The sequence below is a fragment of the Chiroxiphia lanceolata genome, chromosome 1, assembly GCF_009829145.1.
Source record: "Chiroxiphia lanceolata isolate bChiLan1 chromosome 1, bChiLan1.pri, whole genome shotgun sequence".
NCBI classification, from domain to species: domain Eukaryota; kingdom Metazoa; phylum Chordata; class Aves; order Passeriformes; family Pipridae; genus Chiroxiphia; species Chiroxiphia lanceolata.
Window position 1 is genome coordinate 98,256,937 of NC_045637.1, and position 20,647 is coordinate 98,277,583.

General features: G+C 40.0%; 1 protein-coding gene across 1 annotated transcript in view; it reads left to right on the forward strand.

The window, feature by feature from the left end:
- Positions 1-1,319: 1,319 nt before the first annotated feature.
- ADCY1 (adenylate cyclase 1) overlaps positions 1,320-20,647 on the forward strand; it is a 157,707-nt gene continuing 138,379 nt past the window's right edge. Inside the window, 1 exon segment of the mRNA XM_032707353.1 lies at positions 1,320-2,683. Within this exon segment, the coding sequence (XP_032563244.1) occupies positions 2,015-2,683 (669 nt within the window). The 5' untranslated portion in view covers positions 1,320-2,014.

The window sequence follows — 20,647 nt, forward strand, 5'->3', positions numbered from 1 at the left end:
TTTACTACTCAGGCCAGCAAATCCAACTCCTTTACTTTCTTCCTGAAGGAAGTTACAAAAGTCTAAATATCAGCTATCTTTACAGTTCTACAGTGTTTGACAGTTTGTCACAGTCTACGAAACCACCATCAGTTTCATCCCATGAACACAGAGCGAGTAACAGTCATTGTCTCAAATGTGGAACATTTTGAATCTGTAACAAATTCCAGCAATGTTGATTCGTTCCCTTTTCCTAATGAGTTCTATTCAGGTTCAAAAGAATGGCAGCATGTTGACTATGTAGGGCCAGGACTAATATAAAATACTAAAATACTAATATGAAAAATATGTTGCGTTAGATTATACTTTTTAAAAGCTACTTTACTATCCAGAAGTGAAGCACCAACATCATTCACAGGTATAACAAATTTTAAAGAATCCCTACCTACTGTCGATCTTAAGGCTTTTCAGCCCAAATCTGGAACCAGAACCTGACATTACTGACACAAAACCCAGCTATTAGATCATCAACCTAATCAAGATAGTAGGATTCTGCTTTGATTCTGGAAAGTATTCCTACACCGCCTTTAAAAAGCTAAATATTCATAATCTCTTATTTTGATATATTCCTAGTCCTGAATTTTATAAATGCTTGATCCAAAGCCAAAATTAAATGCAATGGTTACAGAAAAATATATTGTAGTGTATTCTTTGGTGCAACTTGGTAACAGTGGTATGTGGTAGCAATATTATAGGCAGAACTAGAGGGTTTTTTCAAAAACAACACACCCAAGTCCTTGATGGCACCATCAAGTACAATTTTGTGGGGGATGATATTTTTTCTCCTGTCACAAGAGTAGCCTTCAACACCCACTGACTGATTTGTACTCCCAGACAGGCAGAAGTGCTCACAGAAATGTGTTTTCTTGAAATTTTTCTCATTCACTACACTTTTTCCAACTGCTTCAGAGTCTAGGAGACAAAACCACTAACATCAGAATATTTATTCATGCAGATAAGACTTTATTTCTGAAAGGAAGCAGGAGTCACCTATATTTATAAATGTATATGTATTTTTATATATTCACATATGTATGTATATTTACATGTATTTCTGTGTCTTCATATGTAGATTTTGTACATTTACATATAAATATGTATATGAATAGCTGTCAGGGCTGTCAGCCAGCCCCCGGAGCCCGGTGCACCCGGTGGGCCGGCGGGCCCCGGACGCCCGGCAGGGGGGACGCGAGGCGCTGCGCAGGGGCGGGCGGGTCCCCCCGCCGACCCCGAATTGCGGAGCCCTGGCGGGGACGTGTCCAGCTTCCCAAGCGAGCGGCGCGCAGGCGCCCCGCAATTGCCAGCCCCGGTGAGATGCTCTCGGACGTGGGAAGGGGATCGCCCTGCCTTTCCCTGCCTTCTGTTTTCTTTCCGGTCCCTCTGCACCACTTTTCCTCCAGACCCCTGGCTGGGATTCGTTACCATCTTTTTTACCTAGTCGCTATTTTTTTTTTAATGTTGTCCGCCCCAGGGGAACACGTTTATAACCCGCTCTCTGTAGCCCCCGCTCCTCCAAATAGCGTTATTTGAACGGAGACCCGCCTGTTGATTATCCCCCACTCCCCTTCTCTGAGCTTCCACCCACCCTTTGCCCCCACCCCACTTCCGTTTGATTCCAAACCTTCGGATGGTGTTTTGGTGTCATTAGGAGATTAACATCCCTGGAGCACCAGGGGAGGAGGAGTAGGAGGAGGAGGAGGGTGGAGGGGAGAGCGAGACAGCAGGCAGGAAGGTTGGCACATTTACACGAGTGAGGCTCTCCTCCCGCCGTCTCAGCCACCCTCGGCTCCTGGGTGGCAGCGGAGGGGGCGTTTGCCGGCGCGGCAGGTTGCGGACGGCGGCTAGGGGGGTGCAATCGGGACCCGCGCCCGCTGAGCGGAGGGCTCCTGAGCGCAGCCTCCCCCTCTTTTATGAGCAGCGAGGCGGCGGAGCGGCAGCGGGGGACACCAGGAGGAGCATTTCTTCCCCCGGGTTTATGAATGGCACTGACATGGAGGAAATACCGTTTCAGAAAGTCAAGACCAAGAGGAAGAAGTGCTGCCACTGCTGCTGCTCCCCGCCAGCTGCTGCGGCGTCGGGAGCAGGAGCCGGGCTGGGGGACCCCCCTCCCTTGGTGCTGCTGGATGCCATCGCCTGCGAGGACGAGTTTGACTGCAAGGAGCTGGAAGGTCTCTTCCAGAGCTACAACCTGAAGCTGGAGCAGACGTCCACCCTCAAGGCGCTGGCCGTCCTCATTGTGCTCACCGCCAGCCTGGCCCTGTTGGAGCTGCTCTCCGGCCCCAGCCTGACCATCTCCAAAGGTTCGCACCCAGTGCACTGCATCATCTTCCTCTCCCTCTTCATCGTCACGAATGTCAAGTACCTGCAGGTCACTCAGCTGCAGCAGATCGTCAAGCTCACCTTGCTCTTCAGCTTCACCTTCTCCTTCCTCTGCTGCCCCTTCTCGCTCGGCGCCTACGGTATGGAGCCTCCCAGCGCCCCCGAGCAGGGCATGTGGCAGCTCATGCTGGTAACCTTCGTGTCCTACTCACTGCTGCCCGTCCGGACTCTGCTGGCCATCGTCTTCGGGCTGGTGGTGTCCGTCTCCCACCTCATCGTTACCGCCACCTCCGTCAGTGCCAAGAGGCAGCGGCTCTGGAGGACGGTGAGAGAGGCCGGGCCGGGCCGGGCTGGGCACTGCAGCGCCACACGGCTGCGGGGTGCCTGCCCGCCGGGGGGAGGGAGGACAGAGAGACGTGGAGCGGCCCGGGGCGCGGCGAAGGCTGCGCGCCCCCCGCCCCGCACCCCCAGCCCGGGCGGCGGCCGAGGAGTGCCCGGGGTGCCGCCGGCGGGGAAAGGGCGATCACGCACCTGTGCCTCGGGCGGCTGTGTCTATAGTTCCCCAAAGTTTTCGGGAGGCAGGAGGGAAATAGGTCAGCTCTGGGGAGGCAGAACCTCTAGGCTTTGTCACTCCAAGGAAAATCGGGAAGAGAGCAGTGGAGCCAGCTATACCGTGCCCACGCTTGGGGCAAGTTCAGAGCACCGCATGCACAGTCGGTGCAATACAGCCCGTTATCAGTAACATCGCTTGGCTTGGTACAAACTTGGCACAGACAATAAGCTGCGTGTGGTAATAATAATTCCACGGAGTTGGCTCGTATCCTTGCTGTCTTTCTCAGCCATGGACCCTTCATGCTGATACACACCCTATCTACGGGGAGGATTTGAAGACACTAGCTGAAATAAGTGGGACACTCACACAGGGAACCCCACATCGCTGCTCTCTCAGCAAGCGGGGCATTCCCCTTTCAGCTTCCCCAGGGCAGCTGCTGCCTCCTCTCCACAGTCATTACCTGCTATGGCAGTGAACTTCCTAGCCCTTCCCTTTCCCCTCTGAATCAATCCAGCAAAACCTCCCTCTGCAGCAAGTATCTTTGGAAACGTGCTGCTGCACTCTCCCCTCCTCCCCCGAGGAGTTATTTATATCCCTGCAGGGCTTTCTCCGGCTCTCGTGGCCTGATGGGCCGCACTGGCAAGGGGAGGAGCATGGGGAGATAAGGGTATGGGAAACGCTGGGGCTGACAGTCGGAGTTTGCTACTGAATGCTCTGTTATTTGGTGCCTCTGAACCACTGGGAGAGAGAAATTGAAAAATTTTTCTCTCCTTCCTCACATGCATTGATTTTGTCTGCCCTCAGGGGAAGCACACAGGTTCTGTGATCCAGATTGTTGTTAAACAACAATTTAATACATAATTGAAGTACTTAGTACATTACTTCTGCAGAATCCTGGTATTATTCTCCATGACTATGTAAGGCTGTGTTGTGATGCTAGGGCGCACGCAACTGGCATGGGCACAAACACTGGCATAAGCAGGATTGTACACCTTTGTGCCCAGAACCGTGAATTCCTGTCTTCTCCTTCCATGCTCACACAGACACACACCTCAGTGTGACATACATACATAGAATAGAGATATGCAGGGACAATCTCCGAGTTGGGTTACTGAGACAAACAGGATTATTCATGGCTTCATGCTGCTGAGCTGGTGGACAAAATAAATTGTATATTTTGAAGGAGAAGAGAGAGATAAGCCGAGCTTTATGATTTACCCAGATAATCTGATGGTCTATTTTTAAATATGTGATTTAGGGTTTCCAAGAGAGGGAGAGCTGATGAAATGCAGGAGCGCTGAGAAAAGTCTTCCTTAAAAGCAAGGGATGCTAAAAATGCTAGAATATTCTTTTTGAGTAGAGCTGAAGATAGCTCTTTTTACTGGAGTACCAATTAGTCCTTATGGGAGTTCTGGCTATCCTGTTTCCCCTGACACACAGGCAGATTTTCCTTGATGCTGAGCTGCAGCTCAGTGTGGCATCTGCTGTTCTAGATGAATAACATAAAGAAGCTGACAATAATGTCTGCTGACTAAATTATCTAACCAAGGTCGTGAACGTGAAACATTTTGAAGAGAGAAAATCTGCTAACTCTCTCTCTTCACGCTAGTTTAATTCAGTTATTCAACAGGTGAGAAACTGGTTTAAAAATATGTAGAAATAGTTGACTAACATCTGATGTAACATATGTATGTTTCTTCTTCATCACCCTCTCCCTCCACCAGGGTAATTTCAGTGGTTTTTATGCAGTCCCCAGAGCAGTACCCTTTGCTGATAACAGAAGTTAGAAACAAGCCCTGAGTCAAGCAAAATAACTGGTCTGTGAACTTATGGTGCACAGAAATTCACACTGATTTGTGGCATATTTGTAAGGAAAAAGTCTTGTGATTTGAAGACTGTCTCTGTGTATGGAAGGGACTCTTCCCTTACACAGAAGTTTTTTTCTTTTCCAAAGAACAATTTCACAATGGTTGGAAATTTAAAGATACATAAAGGCTGCATCATCTGAATTTTACTTGTTTGACCTGGGAATAGCTGAGCCTTTTTTGTAAAGGCTAGAATCCCTTGCAGTCAGGATCTGCTTCCCAAACACTGGATATTATCATGTCAACTCCAGTGCTTGTAGACACAGCATGCAGATAGCCTGTCAAGGAAGTAGGACTGCTCTATGCAGAGTTGCAATAGTGTGAAAGGGCTCTGTTCTTTCTCCCTACCCCTTGCTCCATAGCCCCAAGTAAGTGGATGAATCAAAATTTTCAGATAGAAATCTGCAGTATCCAGAAATGCAGAAGCACCTGCACCAATCACTGAGACCAGTGTTCTGTTAAAAAACCCTATGATTTTTCTGTGGTTCAGGCAACTTGGGAACCAGCTTGAGAACCAATTTTACTTTTGTTTAGCCTGAGCTTTTGGAAAATGTGGATCTAGTAACTTCCACTGAAACTAAACTGGGAGGTAAAGTTGTCAGCAAGACAAAGCACTTCATGTTGTTTCAGGTTCAACCCATTAAGAAACAGGCATAACCAAGTCAAGGGATTTGTTCTGAAATGAGCTTTTGGATGCACATCTATTTCACTCTATCTGAGGAATCCCCATTTGCAAATCTTTGAATGCCAAATGCCTACCTTCGACAGTGTTGAATCAGACCATGAATGGGTCCCATGGCACGCTTAAAACTTGCCTCCATACAAATGTATGAGCTCTTTGCATAGTAAAACCAATGCTCTATGTGGCAGATGTTTGTCACAAGGTCTATAGAATAAAGAACATTTAATTTGCAAGTGATAGTTTTCCGACAGCACAATTATCTATGGGTGGTCTGTGGAGATGCCATGTCATACCATGTCATGTCACGTTGGAGTTGAGACACAGGTATGTGTAAAGGCAAGAGGAGAGGAGAAAAACTAGTAAAGGGAGGTAATGAGCATCAGGGGAGTAATGTTAGAGAACTTGAGCTTCATCTTTCCACTCAGTAGCTGTTTTTTCACCAGATGAAAGATTCTAGTCTGCTAATATGTCCTGCTCATTTCTTAAGAGAAATATAATAATAGATAGTATGTGTGTGTGTATGTGTGTACATATATATATATATATATATATACATATAAAATAAGTGTAATATCAAAAATATGCAAAGTACTTGTGATCAACCTTGATCTCATTTGGAACAAGTTCATGTCAAAAGGCATGCTGACTTCACAGCTGTTTTTGCCTGTCTTATATGGCACTGTGATGAGTATGTAAATGGAGTATATACCCAATATGGCATTGGTCATATTAGTTGGACTCTTTCCCTTCATTTGGAATCATGGAACAAAATACTCCTGCCATAAAACATGACAAGGAATCCACAGATGGCTGAATGTACAAATGAAGTTTTAACAGCTTGGACTCTTGTCTTTTTTTTTCTTTCTTTTTCTTTCCCTCTACTTTTAGCTTTCAGATATATGTTAGGTGCTTCAGAGCTGTTACAGAAATAGAGAACCCTGCCCCAAGGAGCTTAGTCTAATTTTTGTTGCGATGCAGTGAGTGGGTGTTATAGACTTTGAGGCCAGAGGAGGTAAGGAAGACAAAGGCTGCTCACAGAAATTACTCAGTGGTGGTATTGACACAGTTTGATGCCTTACTGTTAAATAACTTTTTCTGTCCCTCTAAATATTTTTGTCCCTTTTTAAAAAAACATAGGCTTATTTCCAGAAAATTGAAAACCAGATAAAGTGCCCTTACACATCACAGAAGTCTTTGTGAAAGAGCAAATCTTTAGTGAAAATCAAATTACAACATGAATAAAAAAGAGCAGAAGAAAGCAAGGTGCTATCATAAACTAGGGAAAAAATTTTTTTCAGAAATGTGGTGCAATAAATATAGGTTTTGGCTAGTATTTTTTGATCTGTGTTTAAATCTGATTTTATGCATGTATTTATTTATTTGTATGATAGCACTTTTATTGATTCAAAAAGTACCAAAACTTGTAGTGGGGAATAGATAGTCTACATAAAGGCTAATGTGGGGGAAATTGATATCTTTTATTCAAAATAATTTATTTAATACTTAAAATTGCATTTTATCTTAACTCTTTACAAGTTAGTATGATAGTAGTCTAGAATATTGCAAGGAATTGTCATGCCAAAATTAATCTTATTCCTGCTAGTGTTTAATATGTAATTAATGAACACATCACTGACAGAACTGTTAATTTCCACACCTTTGTCTCTCATACAGAAGGCAGAGCCTAGTAGCCTAATAAAAGGGGTTGTAAATCAAAGACAGCTCAGCTCCACTGGCATTATGATTCACTGCAAAGCTCAGGTTTCCTCCTTCATTCATATAAAATACTGCTGAGGGACTGTACTAGTTCATTCTCTGTGACGCTGTTCAAATATTGGTATCAAGAATATCTCTGGTATTGCAAACATATCTATGCACTAATAATCTGTTTGAATTCACTATTTTCCTCTTTCCGGAGATGGAGACCACTGTTACTGAGTTTCTCAATATCTGTGTGCAACTCTAACTTCCATTTGACATTTAGTCCTTATTGAAAGATTGGTAGAAGTTTTTTCATTTTTTTTCCTTCCTAGTTAAAGTGGGATTTTAATCTCAATTTGTGGCATAGGGTTTGTCAGGTATTGACCACAGTCTTTTTATCTAGGCACTGAAGTATAGGATTTTCTATGGAATGTAGAGTTCAGGGTCTTTTTTCACATAGAAATGAGTATGCTCTTGGCTTCTGAATCTGCAGACTGCTGACACTGCTACTCTTTGTGGGTTTCCAAAACATAACAGCATGCTTATGGTTCTGCATAGTTGAGAATACAAGAAGCTTTTGGGAAACTGTCAAGAATCATATAGACTTGGAGAAATAGTAAATAATAATTTATCTGAGAAGTTTAATGGTTATTAATAGGCAAGATCCCATTATTACCGAAGAAAAAGATGCAAAAGATGTTTTAATAGTAATAAAAAAAAACCCAGGTAGCACAGTTATACACTCAGTTTCTACTCTCTTTCCTTGATGTTATGCTCACCCTTCTCCTTCTTCTCCAAGTCCTAAAGGTGGTGGCTTCGTTCTACTGGTGGTATTGCCTGTGTTGACAGCATTTAGAGTCTTTCACAGGAGGGAAGGGGATGTCTATGTTAATGGTTTCCTCTTTTTTGATCTAGGGTCCATTTGGGGACATTTTGGTGTTTGCTAACATGCATTTCTCTTTCTTTATTGCTCTACAGCTCCATGTTTCATCCAAATTGATGATATGTACTTCCTTTTATGTATGTTAGATACTTGTTCTTTGTTCTTTTGTTACAACTAATCCCAGATTTGTCTATCTTCACGTTCACATTTCTTTAGCTGACCATTGGGGAGTCATTTTTATAGCTATGGATGTTGTCTTCAGTACCAAGTCTATGCCCCACCTTTTGTAATCCCATGCCTGTATTCTACACCATCTCCTGCATCTCCACTCAGGTCTGTATTGTGTTTCCATAGGCCTACATTTCTACATAGTACGTCATTATGTTTTAGTCATAAAACTGCTGTGCTAACATACAAAGACAGGCAAAAGTAACATGAATGAGCTACACACATCTGATCAATTAAGAAAAGTGTTTAAATGAAGTAAAGCAACATACATGGATCTCAAAAGAAATGTAGCCTGAGAAGCTAAACTTTTAGCCCAGAGCAAGCCTGACATGACTCAGTCTGGAGAGCTCACAAAATCAATGGGTAGCGTGTGGCTTTTTAAATAACACTGGCAACACAGTGATAGCAATGGCAATATAGAGTATTATGGGGCTGTATGATTGCAGTACTTTTTAACATGTGTGGGGTTTAGGCTGCCTCCAGATGTCTTATTATCGCTTTCACTTTAATGCCAACAAAGTGAGCTAAATGCTGTCTTCATTTCAAAATGGTAAAATGCTGTTGTCTAGACCCTGGTTAATAGCAAAACTTTGCATGTTATATTAGTAATTAGGGACTGTACTTAATTTACTTACTTACTGTGTGGAAAAGTAGTTTTCATATGTGTTTGTGCAGCTCTGAGCTCAGGGGCTACCAATTTGGGTTTAAAGATCATTGGTGCTTTTATGGGATAAGTTATGAAGGGTTTGTATTTCTTCTTTCTTTAATTTCTTTCTTTCTGAACGTGTAATTTTGGATATATTCAGAGCTAAACTCCTATGAGACAATGTTGATAATAGGGAATAGTTGTTCTTGATATGATATGCCATTTCTTCTGGATTCAAACTTACAATTTTCCCCCATCTTGTTTTCCCCAGTTTTTAGTATAGTGTAGTGCTTTTCTGGTCAGAAACAGTATAATACAACAACTAGATAGTGCAAATTTCAATTTCTTTTCATCTACTTTAAGCACAGCCCTGAATGTCTGCATGTCTACATTAGATGGCCCCTACTAACTAAAGGAGAAATGTTCTTTCTAGCATCTTGTTATCTTGTTCTGTCAGTTTAGAAGCAGTGCATTCTTACAGTCCAAATTCTGCTCTTACCATTCCAGAAGACATTAGCTAGCATAAAATAATGTTTTCTGCCTATCATTGTTAGTTATTGTCTTTTACTTTCTTAGATTCAAAAGGCCATACACTCCTGTCTTCACTTCCCTTTTTTGTGCTACTATAAATTAGTACAAAACATAAGTAAATGCAGGTGGTATGTATGGAAAGAGGGAGATGAATCAGAAAAGTGTTGTTCCTTGTTTCTTGTAAAGTCTTGGTTGTGCCAGTAGAGAATAATTGTTAGAAAGCCTTTTATGAGTGTCGGAAAGGAATGGCATGGCTTCATGCAGGTTTCATGTTCCGATTAATTCATAATACATTATAAGAAAATTTGGTCTAAGACTTGAAATGTTTGTACTCTATGACAGGAAGAGGTCAAGCAATATTAACTCCTACAAGATCCTTGCTGTTGGGAAGGGGAGGAAAGGGTGCAAGTGGAAGAGACTGGTTCAAGTTCTGAGGCTGAGTTTTGTCCAGCTTGCTATGATGGATGAGTCTGAGACACCATCAATGAGTAGAATATAACACAGGTTTTGTTTCAAAATTTCTGGAATAAGTGATTTCCTTTCTTTCTTTCTCCCTCTGGGAAATTTTTCATAGAAGGAGTTTGCTTTGCTTCAAACTTTTAAGATACGTACATAGAGAAAATTGAGGAAACAACATAGTTACTGCTTTGTCCACCTGTTTTTATTCTGCATGAACTTAAAACATGAGCTGATTCCTGAAAGAAATAAAATCACCAAGCACATTATATATACAAAAAAGCTGTTTTCTCCCTATAGTAAAAAATACCAGAAATGTGGATCTACTGTGGCTGTAAGGTAAGCCATGGAGCGTGACAAAACTGTGAGAAATATAGTTATTTCTTTAGTTGTGGTTCAGGAACTACAGAAGTCTTTTGTCACCCAGAGATGCATGTTGCAAGAAATCATCTATATGTGGCTAGTATGAAAAATGTTGCAGAACAGTATTTCACTTTAACACCACCTTTCAGACATTCACTCTGGAGCAAGGTGTTCATTATTGTATTCAGTAACTAGTGATTGTGCATTCCCCTATACAACTTTATAGTAACTCCTTTCTTACCATCGTTAACACATAAAATTAAGTAATGCTTAACCTGACAGTTGTGAATTTTTTCATAGGTTGCTCATTCATACACTACAATAACAGAGAAATATTTGTCAGTTTCTATAAATCTGCTTATGATTATCTCTTAAAAATGAAAGTAATTATACACCCACACAAAAGTAGAAAATGAAATAACACTAATAAAAGGAGTTTTAAAAGAGATTTACATAAAATATAACCTTAATTTGAAGTATCAACAGGCTGAAAAGGAATATTGTGCTTGAGCAGAACTTTTGAAATTTTGTTGTCTTCTAAGGAATTTCTTTCTTTCTTTCTTTCCAGAGTTTGACATAATCCTTATAAAATTCAATGTAGCAAAATGAAGTTCCAGGTAAACTGGTCACCGTTCATCCAAAGGCCTGAGTCTCATCTCACTTTAAAACAGCAAAAACCACCTCACAGGGCTTTGGGGAGATTTACCTGATGTGCCAAAAATCCTTCTTATCTGTAATAATCTCATCCCAGGATGTTTTAACTAAACAGGCACACCATTTAATGTGAACTATATAGGAAGTCAGTGTCTGCTTGTTTATGAAATTATGTGAAAGTAGTAATGGCACTGGAAAACTATAAGCAAAAACGCCTGTTACAGACAGAAGCTGTACCATGATCAAATTCCCACTGTTGCAGGTTGTCTCTGGAGCCTGCTCTGCAGACTCCTGATCACTGCTGTCACAGCTGTCAAAGATTTGGATGCTACTCCTCACCTGGCATTTTGGAATCATAGAGCTGTGGTACTATGTTTTGGAAATTCAGGATGACCCCTCATAGATGACCTGTGTGATTCGTGGTACTGGACTCTGTAACTTCTTGTGATGATGTATCTGCTGATCCATGCTGGTTTAATGGAAATCAGCTGTCATTGTAGGGGCTGTGGGAGTTGAAGAAGCCTAGTTTTTAAGTTCATGGTTGATTAGCTATGATAAATGCTCTGTCATTCTTCTATGCTTTAAAATATAAGGAATAGTGATGCTTTTCAGAACAGATAAACAAACTAAGCAATATCTCTGTGTTCAGTGTGTGAGTTTCCTCTTCCCACAGCTAGTTATGTAAATGACAGTGGGGAATGATAGCTGCTTGAGTTCCCCCAGATGGAAAGATTACGGTAGCTTATTTGGCCTTCTCCATGCAGCTCTCTCTATTTTAGGCAGCAGTAGACTGAGGAGATTGCAGCCGAGTTAATTTGCCTCATCTGTTAGTCAAAATAAACTGCTTTATCAATAGTCTATTTCTGCTTGCTTACACTGTTAAAAAGCTTAGTCTGATTTTTGCCCTTGAAGAGACCACAGCCTAAAGAGGGGAATCCTATTCTAAACTGCACTTCACAGTACCAATTAAGGTTAACACAATGGCTGAAATGGCTTTGGTAGGAGAGCAATATGATTTTCTAACTGGGAGTGCATACTCTTCTGGAATACTCATCACTAAAAAGGATGTTTAAGAAGAAAGAGCGCGCTTCATTTGCTGGGCTATTAATCAGTTCCATTGCTAATGCTAAATTTGAGATCTAGAAGAGAGTGAGTGATAAAATTGTTTGGCGTGGCTTTTTTTTTATCTCAACAGCATTATTTCTAAGCCTTATTTGATGTCTGATAGAAACATTAAGGGAATAATGAATGAGTTCTTGAATTCCCACTCACTAGTGCAAATCTTATGTGAAGTTACTATATTCATTTATTAGGCAATGTATAGTGTAAACTATAGGATTTTCTTAGCTTGCCTACGGCAAGCAGCGTGAAAAATGAACCTTTCTTACTCTTGGACACCTTTCTACTCTTACTCACTTAGGAGAATATTCTGAAAAAATTAACAGTTGGTATTTTACTGTTAGGATGAACAGAAGTATTGAAATGGGCAATGCCCACTTGCGAGGCTATGAAATATTCTTTAACTGATATTTTTGTAGAACTGCTATGTTATCATCAGAGGATGTAATAATTTAAATATTTTTTCTTGATTGCTTCTTTTCTTTTTCTGTTACTGCTTTTGTGCAACCAGTCCTTGTCGGTTTTTTGCTGACTACCAGAGTTCTTGGTGCAATACCCTCTACTGAATTTCCCCCAAAAGGAGACATCAAACAGATACAAAACAGGGAGTATTCTTCTGGGGTGCAGGTATCTGCAGAAAGGAGATGGATCTTTCCTAATTTCCCTAAAGGTGCACAACATTCAGTCCCAGGACTCTGTCTGTCTTGTCATTTAGTGAGTCTGAAGTCATGCACCTTTGTTCCAAATCTCTGTGCTATCATTTGCAAAAGTCTCATTTTTTCAACATGATTATATACTGAAAAACTGGGCTTAGCTACTGATCATAAAGCTTTTTCTTCTCTTGGGGAAAAGATATAATATCTAAGCCTAGCAAACTCAATTTTGTTTTCTTAGTCTGTGGGCAAATATGACTTGTTTTGTTAAGACTGCTTATGAGGTAACATGTATGCCTTACGTGGAATTGGAATGAAAGTTCGCAGGGCTTCTGCACCAATGGTATTAATATGTATAACAACAGAAAGTGAGGCAATCATCCTTCCAGGGCATTACAGAGACTTGCTACTGTGTTTGACTTTTAACATTTTGGGTAAATACTGTTGTTCTTAGAGTAGAAAAAGTCACATTGACCCTAAATCAGTTTCAAGGGAGAACCAAAGGCTTTGACTTGTCAGCAAATGACAGCAGTGCAATATGTAAGCAGATACTGGCTTCAGTATGAGCTAATTTTGTGTAACACAGCAATGAATGCAAAGTATGTTAAGGGAATGTTATTTTTTTCTTTTAGGAATGCTGAAAATTACTGGTACAGTAGTTCAAAAGCTGGCACCCAGCAGGCCTGTCTGAGAGTAGGTGAAGAGGGGAAAACCATTAGGGATCAGATTACTGATTCTCAGGAGAAATATTTGTCTCTCCAGCATCTGGAAATCTCACAGTTGTTTTCAGAGCTAGTTAAACTGTATCCTGTTGAAAAGTTTCTTGGAATCAGTGTAGATGCCAAAGGTCTACTGATGGCCTGGACATAACAGAATGCCACTGTATCATATATGTAGTTGTAATATAATCAACAACTGTAGATGTTGATTGGTATGATCAGTCTGAGCAGTTTCTGGGTTAAGTTTTGGGATTTTTCATGTGACAAAGGAGTACCATAAGAAAAATAGGACCTAGTTAGCTTTCTCAGTTTTTGTCCAGCAGATAGAATGTTTCATTTCATACACCTCTCATACCCTCTCTAAACAGGTAAATTTCTGGTCCAGTACATCTGTTATGTAAACAGATACTAGACTTCCATTTAACAATGGAACAGAGGCTTGGTTCCACTATCCATTTTAAGGATTAATTTAGTCCTCGGACAAGGTGGAATGTCAGTTTCCGTCAAACATAATGCCAAAGACAAGAACCAAACTGCATGTTGCTCCAGCCTGTTGAAGATGCTTTTGGGGAATGCCAAAGACAAGAACCAAACTGCATTTTGCTCCAGCCAGTTGAAGATGCTTTTGGGGTCTGCAGGACACTGTTCCAGCATGGGGTCCTCCATGTGCAAATCCTGACTCATGTTTGTGCCAGCTGTATAGTGTGTGCAAACAGAACAGGAACTCCAGCTAATACATTTTCTCCTCTGACTCAAGGAAACTGGAGCACAATTCTTTTTGTTCAGAACAGAAGAGTCTTCGTGACCGACCTTGGTGCACTCACTTTCTGCACTGTGGAGTCACTCCTATTCTAGGTCAGTTTTGCCTGTGCCTTTCGTGAGGCTGGGTAGCACTCTGTATTGTCTCACCTAAGGCACGCTTTTGGGAATCTGTTAGTCAAGCTTAGTCCTTACAAATCCCATGTCACACAGCCAGGTTCATTTTGTCAATACAGCCTTCTAGGATGTAACCTCATCTCTGCGAGGATCGTAAAGTGGCATTAAAGTGCTAACACACCAATCAGATAAAAAGAGAGATCACAAAGCCTGGTGGTAACTGGTGATATCATCACATCTGCTATTTATGTTCTGAATAACTTGGAAATGCACGTGTGATGATGTGTGATGCTCAAGTAATGCCCTCTGAACAGGAATCAGAACTCTCTCATGTTGAAAGGTAGTGCTTAGACTTTGCTCAGACTTCAGGAACATCTGGTATCTAGAGTCTAGTAGGAAGGAAGTCTCATAGGTGAGTGATTAGTGTTAGACAAATAATCAAAAGGCCAGCAGTTTCTTTCTGGATTTCCAAAAACAGTCATTAATGGCCTAGTGTTATTCTGAAGCCATATATTAAGTCATCATTATCAGTGAAAAAGTAGTCTCATGCGTATGGATTCACCACTTTTCACCATCAAAACACAGTTGAAACCCTGCACTGATTAGACAGGGAAGCTAATGTGAATTAGAGCCAGTCAGGTAGGATGGGCTTCCAGATGGATGAGTTCTCAAGTCATGTTCACACCTGCTTGGGCTTCTGCACCAGCATGAAGAGACTGGGAAGATGAATAAGCAACCAGTGGGAAAAAAATGGGTCCAGAAATACCTTTCTTTTTTTACTCTTCTGTCAGTTTATGTCCTTATGTTGTAACAACAGCCACGTTTTCTTCACTGCCAGATGAACTTCTGTGGGAATAGTGTTAGCCTGATGACAGCTTTTGCAAATGCAGCCCAACTTTTCACTTTTTAGCTAATTATATGTACCTTAATTTAGACATGGATGTTTGAAAAATACTTAAGCCTGGTGTTATAACTAAAATTTTGTTGACTTAGTAGAGCTGTTAAAACAATGTTTCTCTTTGATGGATCCTGAAACAGCTTTCAGCATAGATCCCAAAATTTTATAGACAATTTGAAAATATAAATTACTGTAAAGGACCAACAATCATACTTTCTTATTTTTAAAAAACCCTTTAAAAATAATATATAGAGGGACTAGTTTAGTAAAGATGCCAAAAAAAGGAAGTTACATTTAAAAATGGCTAGAAGCAAATAAAATTTGTTTAAAGATTTTGGATTCCTACAAAGGGCCATAAGTTTCTCAAAACTTTAAAAATTGCATCAGTGTCCATAAAGAAGTGGACCATTTATAACCAGTATGTTGGACTCAGTGAATGAATCATGAAATATATTAGTTCTGGAGCAGGTAAGGATGTATCTGGTATGGAGTACAGAAGATACTATATGAGATTTTGATATGGGAAATCAATAGGCTTTGCATGTTAGCTTGGTAATGTTATGTGAATATGTTATTTCTTTCAGAAGGTACAGAAACCATGTTGTCTCCATACAAAATAGGCAGATTCTATCTTACACTATTAATTTGGCTATATTTGTTTCTGAATACCTGAGCTACAAAGCAGACCCTCAAAAAAGGCCTTAATTTTGATAGCAAAGATGATACCCTGTAATAATCTGTGCTTTTCAGCACTCTTGCATCCAGTCACAATCAAGAGCAGATTGCACAGTACTGTTGTTGCATTGAAATAAAGATGTCTTGAGGCAAATTTATGGAAAGCACTGAGGAATGTTTGCTGAAAATTAGTGATGCAGTGCTATAAAATACACTATTTCTATATCTTGAAACTAGTCTTACTTTTCAGTAGTGTTTCAGGAAAGCACTACTTGCTTAAGACACTTCTTTTCTAATGACTGTTTTCTCATTGTAGCTGAGAAAACACTAATGCAAAGCAAACAAGGGATTACTCACAAACTTTACATACCAAACTCTAGGCTGAAATTCAGTATGTCTTATTATTATTTACTATTGATGTTATGGTAATTTCTACAGGTGTCAACTCTGACGAGCTTCTCAACTCACTGTTTGCTGTACAAGAGCATAAATAACAGGCAATCCGTTCTCTTCTGCAAGACGTGGCAAAGAACAGAAAAAAGTCTAGAGATAGAGAAGTGAGATGATTTTCCCAAACTCAGAGGTCAAACAGAATAGATTGGAAGAGTCTGACTTCAGCTGCTGTTGATGGGGACAAGAATTTAATAAGTAAAGACTTCATCTTAAACATCATAAAGCCCCAAGATATAGTTTATATTATTTCCATTTACTCTGGACTAAGCCATACTGTCATGTTTTCTTTTCAGTTACTCTGAGATGAACCTTTTCCTCTGGTCTGTGTGACTTGGGGCAGGATGTTCATAAAAGAGTGAGGAGTTTCATGTTACAGTTAAATGGAGTATGTTTATGAACCATTTAATCTTTTTTCAATGTATTTGCTTCAGTGACTTTATTATTAACTGCATAAGATGTAAATGAAAGGCTGAATTTGTTTACCAAAAGCAATGACATGAATGTACACAACTAAGAATAGCTATTTATCTATAGATTTTCCAAAAATAATCAAAATTGTTTCACTTCATTTTTTCCTCTCTTGGGCAAAGTGAAGCCACAAATATGTTTTTGAATAAATTTCCTTCATGGTTTTAGAAGAAACCATCCATAATTTGTACATTTTAATGGCTATCTATTATAATTCTGTATATGATATATAGTATGATAAAGATGAATGATGTTATGCCAGAGTATATTGTATCTTTAATTATGATAATTATAAGAAACTTACAGTAAGCAACAGAAAATATGAAAAATTAAAATGGTCCTTAAATGCTCATTATTTTATTTTCTTTTTGGCATTTCTAAAGAAATACTAGCAGACTTTTTGGAGGCAGTACACCGGTTTGTCTGCAGAGGATTTGAGCTTCATTTTGTGTCATGACATAAAAGAAATAGATATAAGATCTGTGTGCTTGGACAGCTTGAGAGGAAGTTTGAGGGAGTCAGTGGTTAGTCAAAAGAAAAAAAAGAGGCAAGCTGTCCTGTAACACATTGGTAACTGATTATAATTCCCAGGAGCAGCTTCACAAGTCTTGTGAGTTAGAACAACCTTGCCAGGTACGTTATTGAGTTTTACCTGTATCAATATGTTTGACAGCACAGAATTGAAGCATGCTTTAGCAGAACAAATCAAAATTATCAAAGAATAGGTAAAAAGTTTTTGATGTGAGGAATACAAGTGACTTTGTTTTATAAAATATTGTGAAAAATTACCATTTCCCCCCCTTGCCTGATTTCATTTTTGGAATTTTCACTATGCTTGCTTTTTGCTATTTGAATAATGCATTTATTCTGAAAGTTATTGAAAGAAATATCCCTCCCAAAGGAAATGAGTCAGAGGACTCTCAGTTTCTCATTCTGTCTGTTTCTTTTCCTCATTAATGTTCTTGCACAGACTTCATAAAGATTTTCCTTCAACTCATCTGTAAGCATCTCTATGGCTATGGGAAAGTCTCTCTTTTTGATATTTTTTCTGAATTTTTATTAGACAGGCCATAAATATGAATTTTTGCATCTTGTCCTCAGCTCCTGCTTGTGCAAGACCCTCAAAAGAGGAATCCATCTTGAGGCAGCTTGCATTCCTTACACTTTTCAAGAATAGAAATTGATGCAGAAATTAGAAAAATCAAACTGTATCTCTCTGTTCTACTTCCTTCTGGAATAAGCATTTCACCCAGTGACTTCGGTTTTGGGTTTGTTTGACTATGAGCATCAAGACGTCTCTACAGACAGTTTTTAAGTTCAGAAAACAGTAGGAAGTGTACTGGCACTTTCTGGATGGTGTTTTGTACAAGCTGGATTTATGAACCTCTCATAGTAGCTGAAGGGCTGGATTTGATGTCATAGTTATTGGAAAAAATAAAGCTCTTCCTGGGCCTAAAATCAAGACCATTTTGTCATTAGGTATTTGAACTAAACTCAAGTTTTCCTGCCTGTTTAATTTTAGCTTTCTGAATCTTACATTTTTTTCTGAGGAGATCTGTAATCTACGATTACAGAGTATGTCCTAATATGATTGAGGTTTCTGGATGCAATCTCAGGGTCATTACTGAACAGCAGTAAACAGAAAATGCTGACAGTACTTAAACTGTTGGTATTCTTTTTATTAATCTTTTTGCCTTCAAAATTTTGTTTGAATTTCTCTGTGTAACAATAACCAAAAAGCGAAATATCATGAGTGTGTTGCTCTAGACTTTCCATAAACACATCGCAAGTACCACTTCATGAATTTTTTTGTTTGCTTCTTGAAAGATCATTTATCATTTGCCAGGGAAAAAAAAATAGACCACTCAACCTTCTTAAAATGAAGTTTGCTTTTTGTGTGAATAAATACTCACTGACAGTTCTTGTCTTCTGAAGCTTTGATGCAAATGTTAAAAACCTCCAGGACAATATAAATTATGGCCCTTTACAAGTATAGTTTCCAGGGCAACTAAAGGGCCTGCTGTTTCATAAACACTGTGCTCTCAAGCAGAAGCATTTGTCTGTCTGCTGGGAGATTATTTTACACTTTAACATATTAATTTTAAAATCGTATTCCCCCTGTGAAAGAATACCACTATCATCTTCATTCAGGTCTGGACTATTTGAAAGTGAAGCATGGAAATATACTATACAATTCCACTTGTAAGTGAGGTTTGGGCTATAAATGTGACTGGTGTAATATAAGAAGGCTGTCAGATTTCCTTGTGTGATGCAGCAGTATCCTTCCTTTACCACCCAACCTCAGGCTGACACACAGCTCCCTCTCAGTGCTGTGCGCTTTGCAACTCCTATCTGTTGGAAGATCACTGCTAAATTTCCGATCAGGCTTTTATTGCCATTCAGCTGTAGAAAGAGGGAGTTTTTTGGTTAGCAGGACACATTTGCACTTTAGCCATGAAAAAATGTATACTTTGCTATTGAATTTAACATGTATACTTCCTGTGTGAAAAAGGTGACTGTGCTAATGAACTTATTACAGAAACTCCATATGCTCTCATGTACCACTGGACTAAAATCCTCCTTGAACAATTTAATCAATTGCAGTAACCAGCAGCATTTTCAACCTTTACGCTCTGAATCCTTTGTTGTTGTTCTGCCTTTTTGTGATATACTAGTCCATGTGATCACAGCATTACAAGCTTGGTTTTTGCATGTCCTAATTAAGTATTCATACAGCACCAACAGACAGTGTGTAAATTCTACCCTTCTTATATGGTGTAGTCAATGTAGTATATGAACAGCTAACTGATTGACTTGACTGGACTTAAATTACTTGCTGTTACATCAAAAGTCAAGACCAAAACAAAGATGAAAGACAATTTTTGAGTGACTTTCTAATTGTGCTTTGGGTAATGTATTTTCAGTATTTGCAGTGTGATTAGTCTTGCTGAGATTTAGAGAACATGGTAAATACTGTGGTAACATTATTTAGTTTTCTTTTGCAACTAAAAAGGTGTTTCAGGCACAGTAATTTTGGGAAATGAGGCAGATCTTGTCCTCAGCTATATTTGCATAATTTTTCCTGATTTCTGCACCAAATGCTTTCATGCATATCCGAGTACTATACGAAACAATGACCTAGATTAGAAGCTTGTTTTAACTATGTATACTCATGAATACATTTTAAAGAGTTACTCCATCTTTTTACTAATTTTAAGTAGATGAGAACTTCTGCTTATTTGTTAAGACATCTGTCTCCAATGAGGTTAATTCCCACAGGTTGAGAAACTCCATTATTTTCTGTCTCTCTATCCATTTTGTTCTTTCCTTCTTTTTTTCTTTTTGTTTTTATCTTTCATAGAATCATAGAATCACAGAATCAGCTGAGTTGGAAGGTACCTTTGAAATCATCAAGTCCAACCCTTGATCTACTACCGCCATGGTTACTAGACCATGGCACTAAGTGCCACATCTTTTTAAAAATCTCCAGGGATGGAGAATCCACCACTTCCCTGGGCAGCCCATTCCAATGTCTGACCACCCTCTCTGTAAAGAAATTCTTTCTAATATCTAACCTAAACCTCCCCTGGCACAACTTGACACCGTGCCCTCTTGTCTTGCTGATAGTTGCCTGGGAAAAGAGAGCAACCCCCACCTGGCTACAACCTCCTTTCAGGGAGTTGTAGAGAGTAATGAGGTCTCCCCTGAACCTCCTCTTCTCCAGGCTGAACTGCCCCAGCTCCCTCAGCCTCTCCTCATAGGACTTGTGCTTGAGTCCCTTCACCAGCCTAGTTGTCCTCCTCTGGACCTGCTCCAGCACCTCAATATCCTTCCTGAACTGAGGGGCCCAGAACTGGACACAGTAC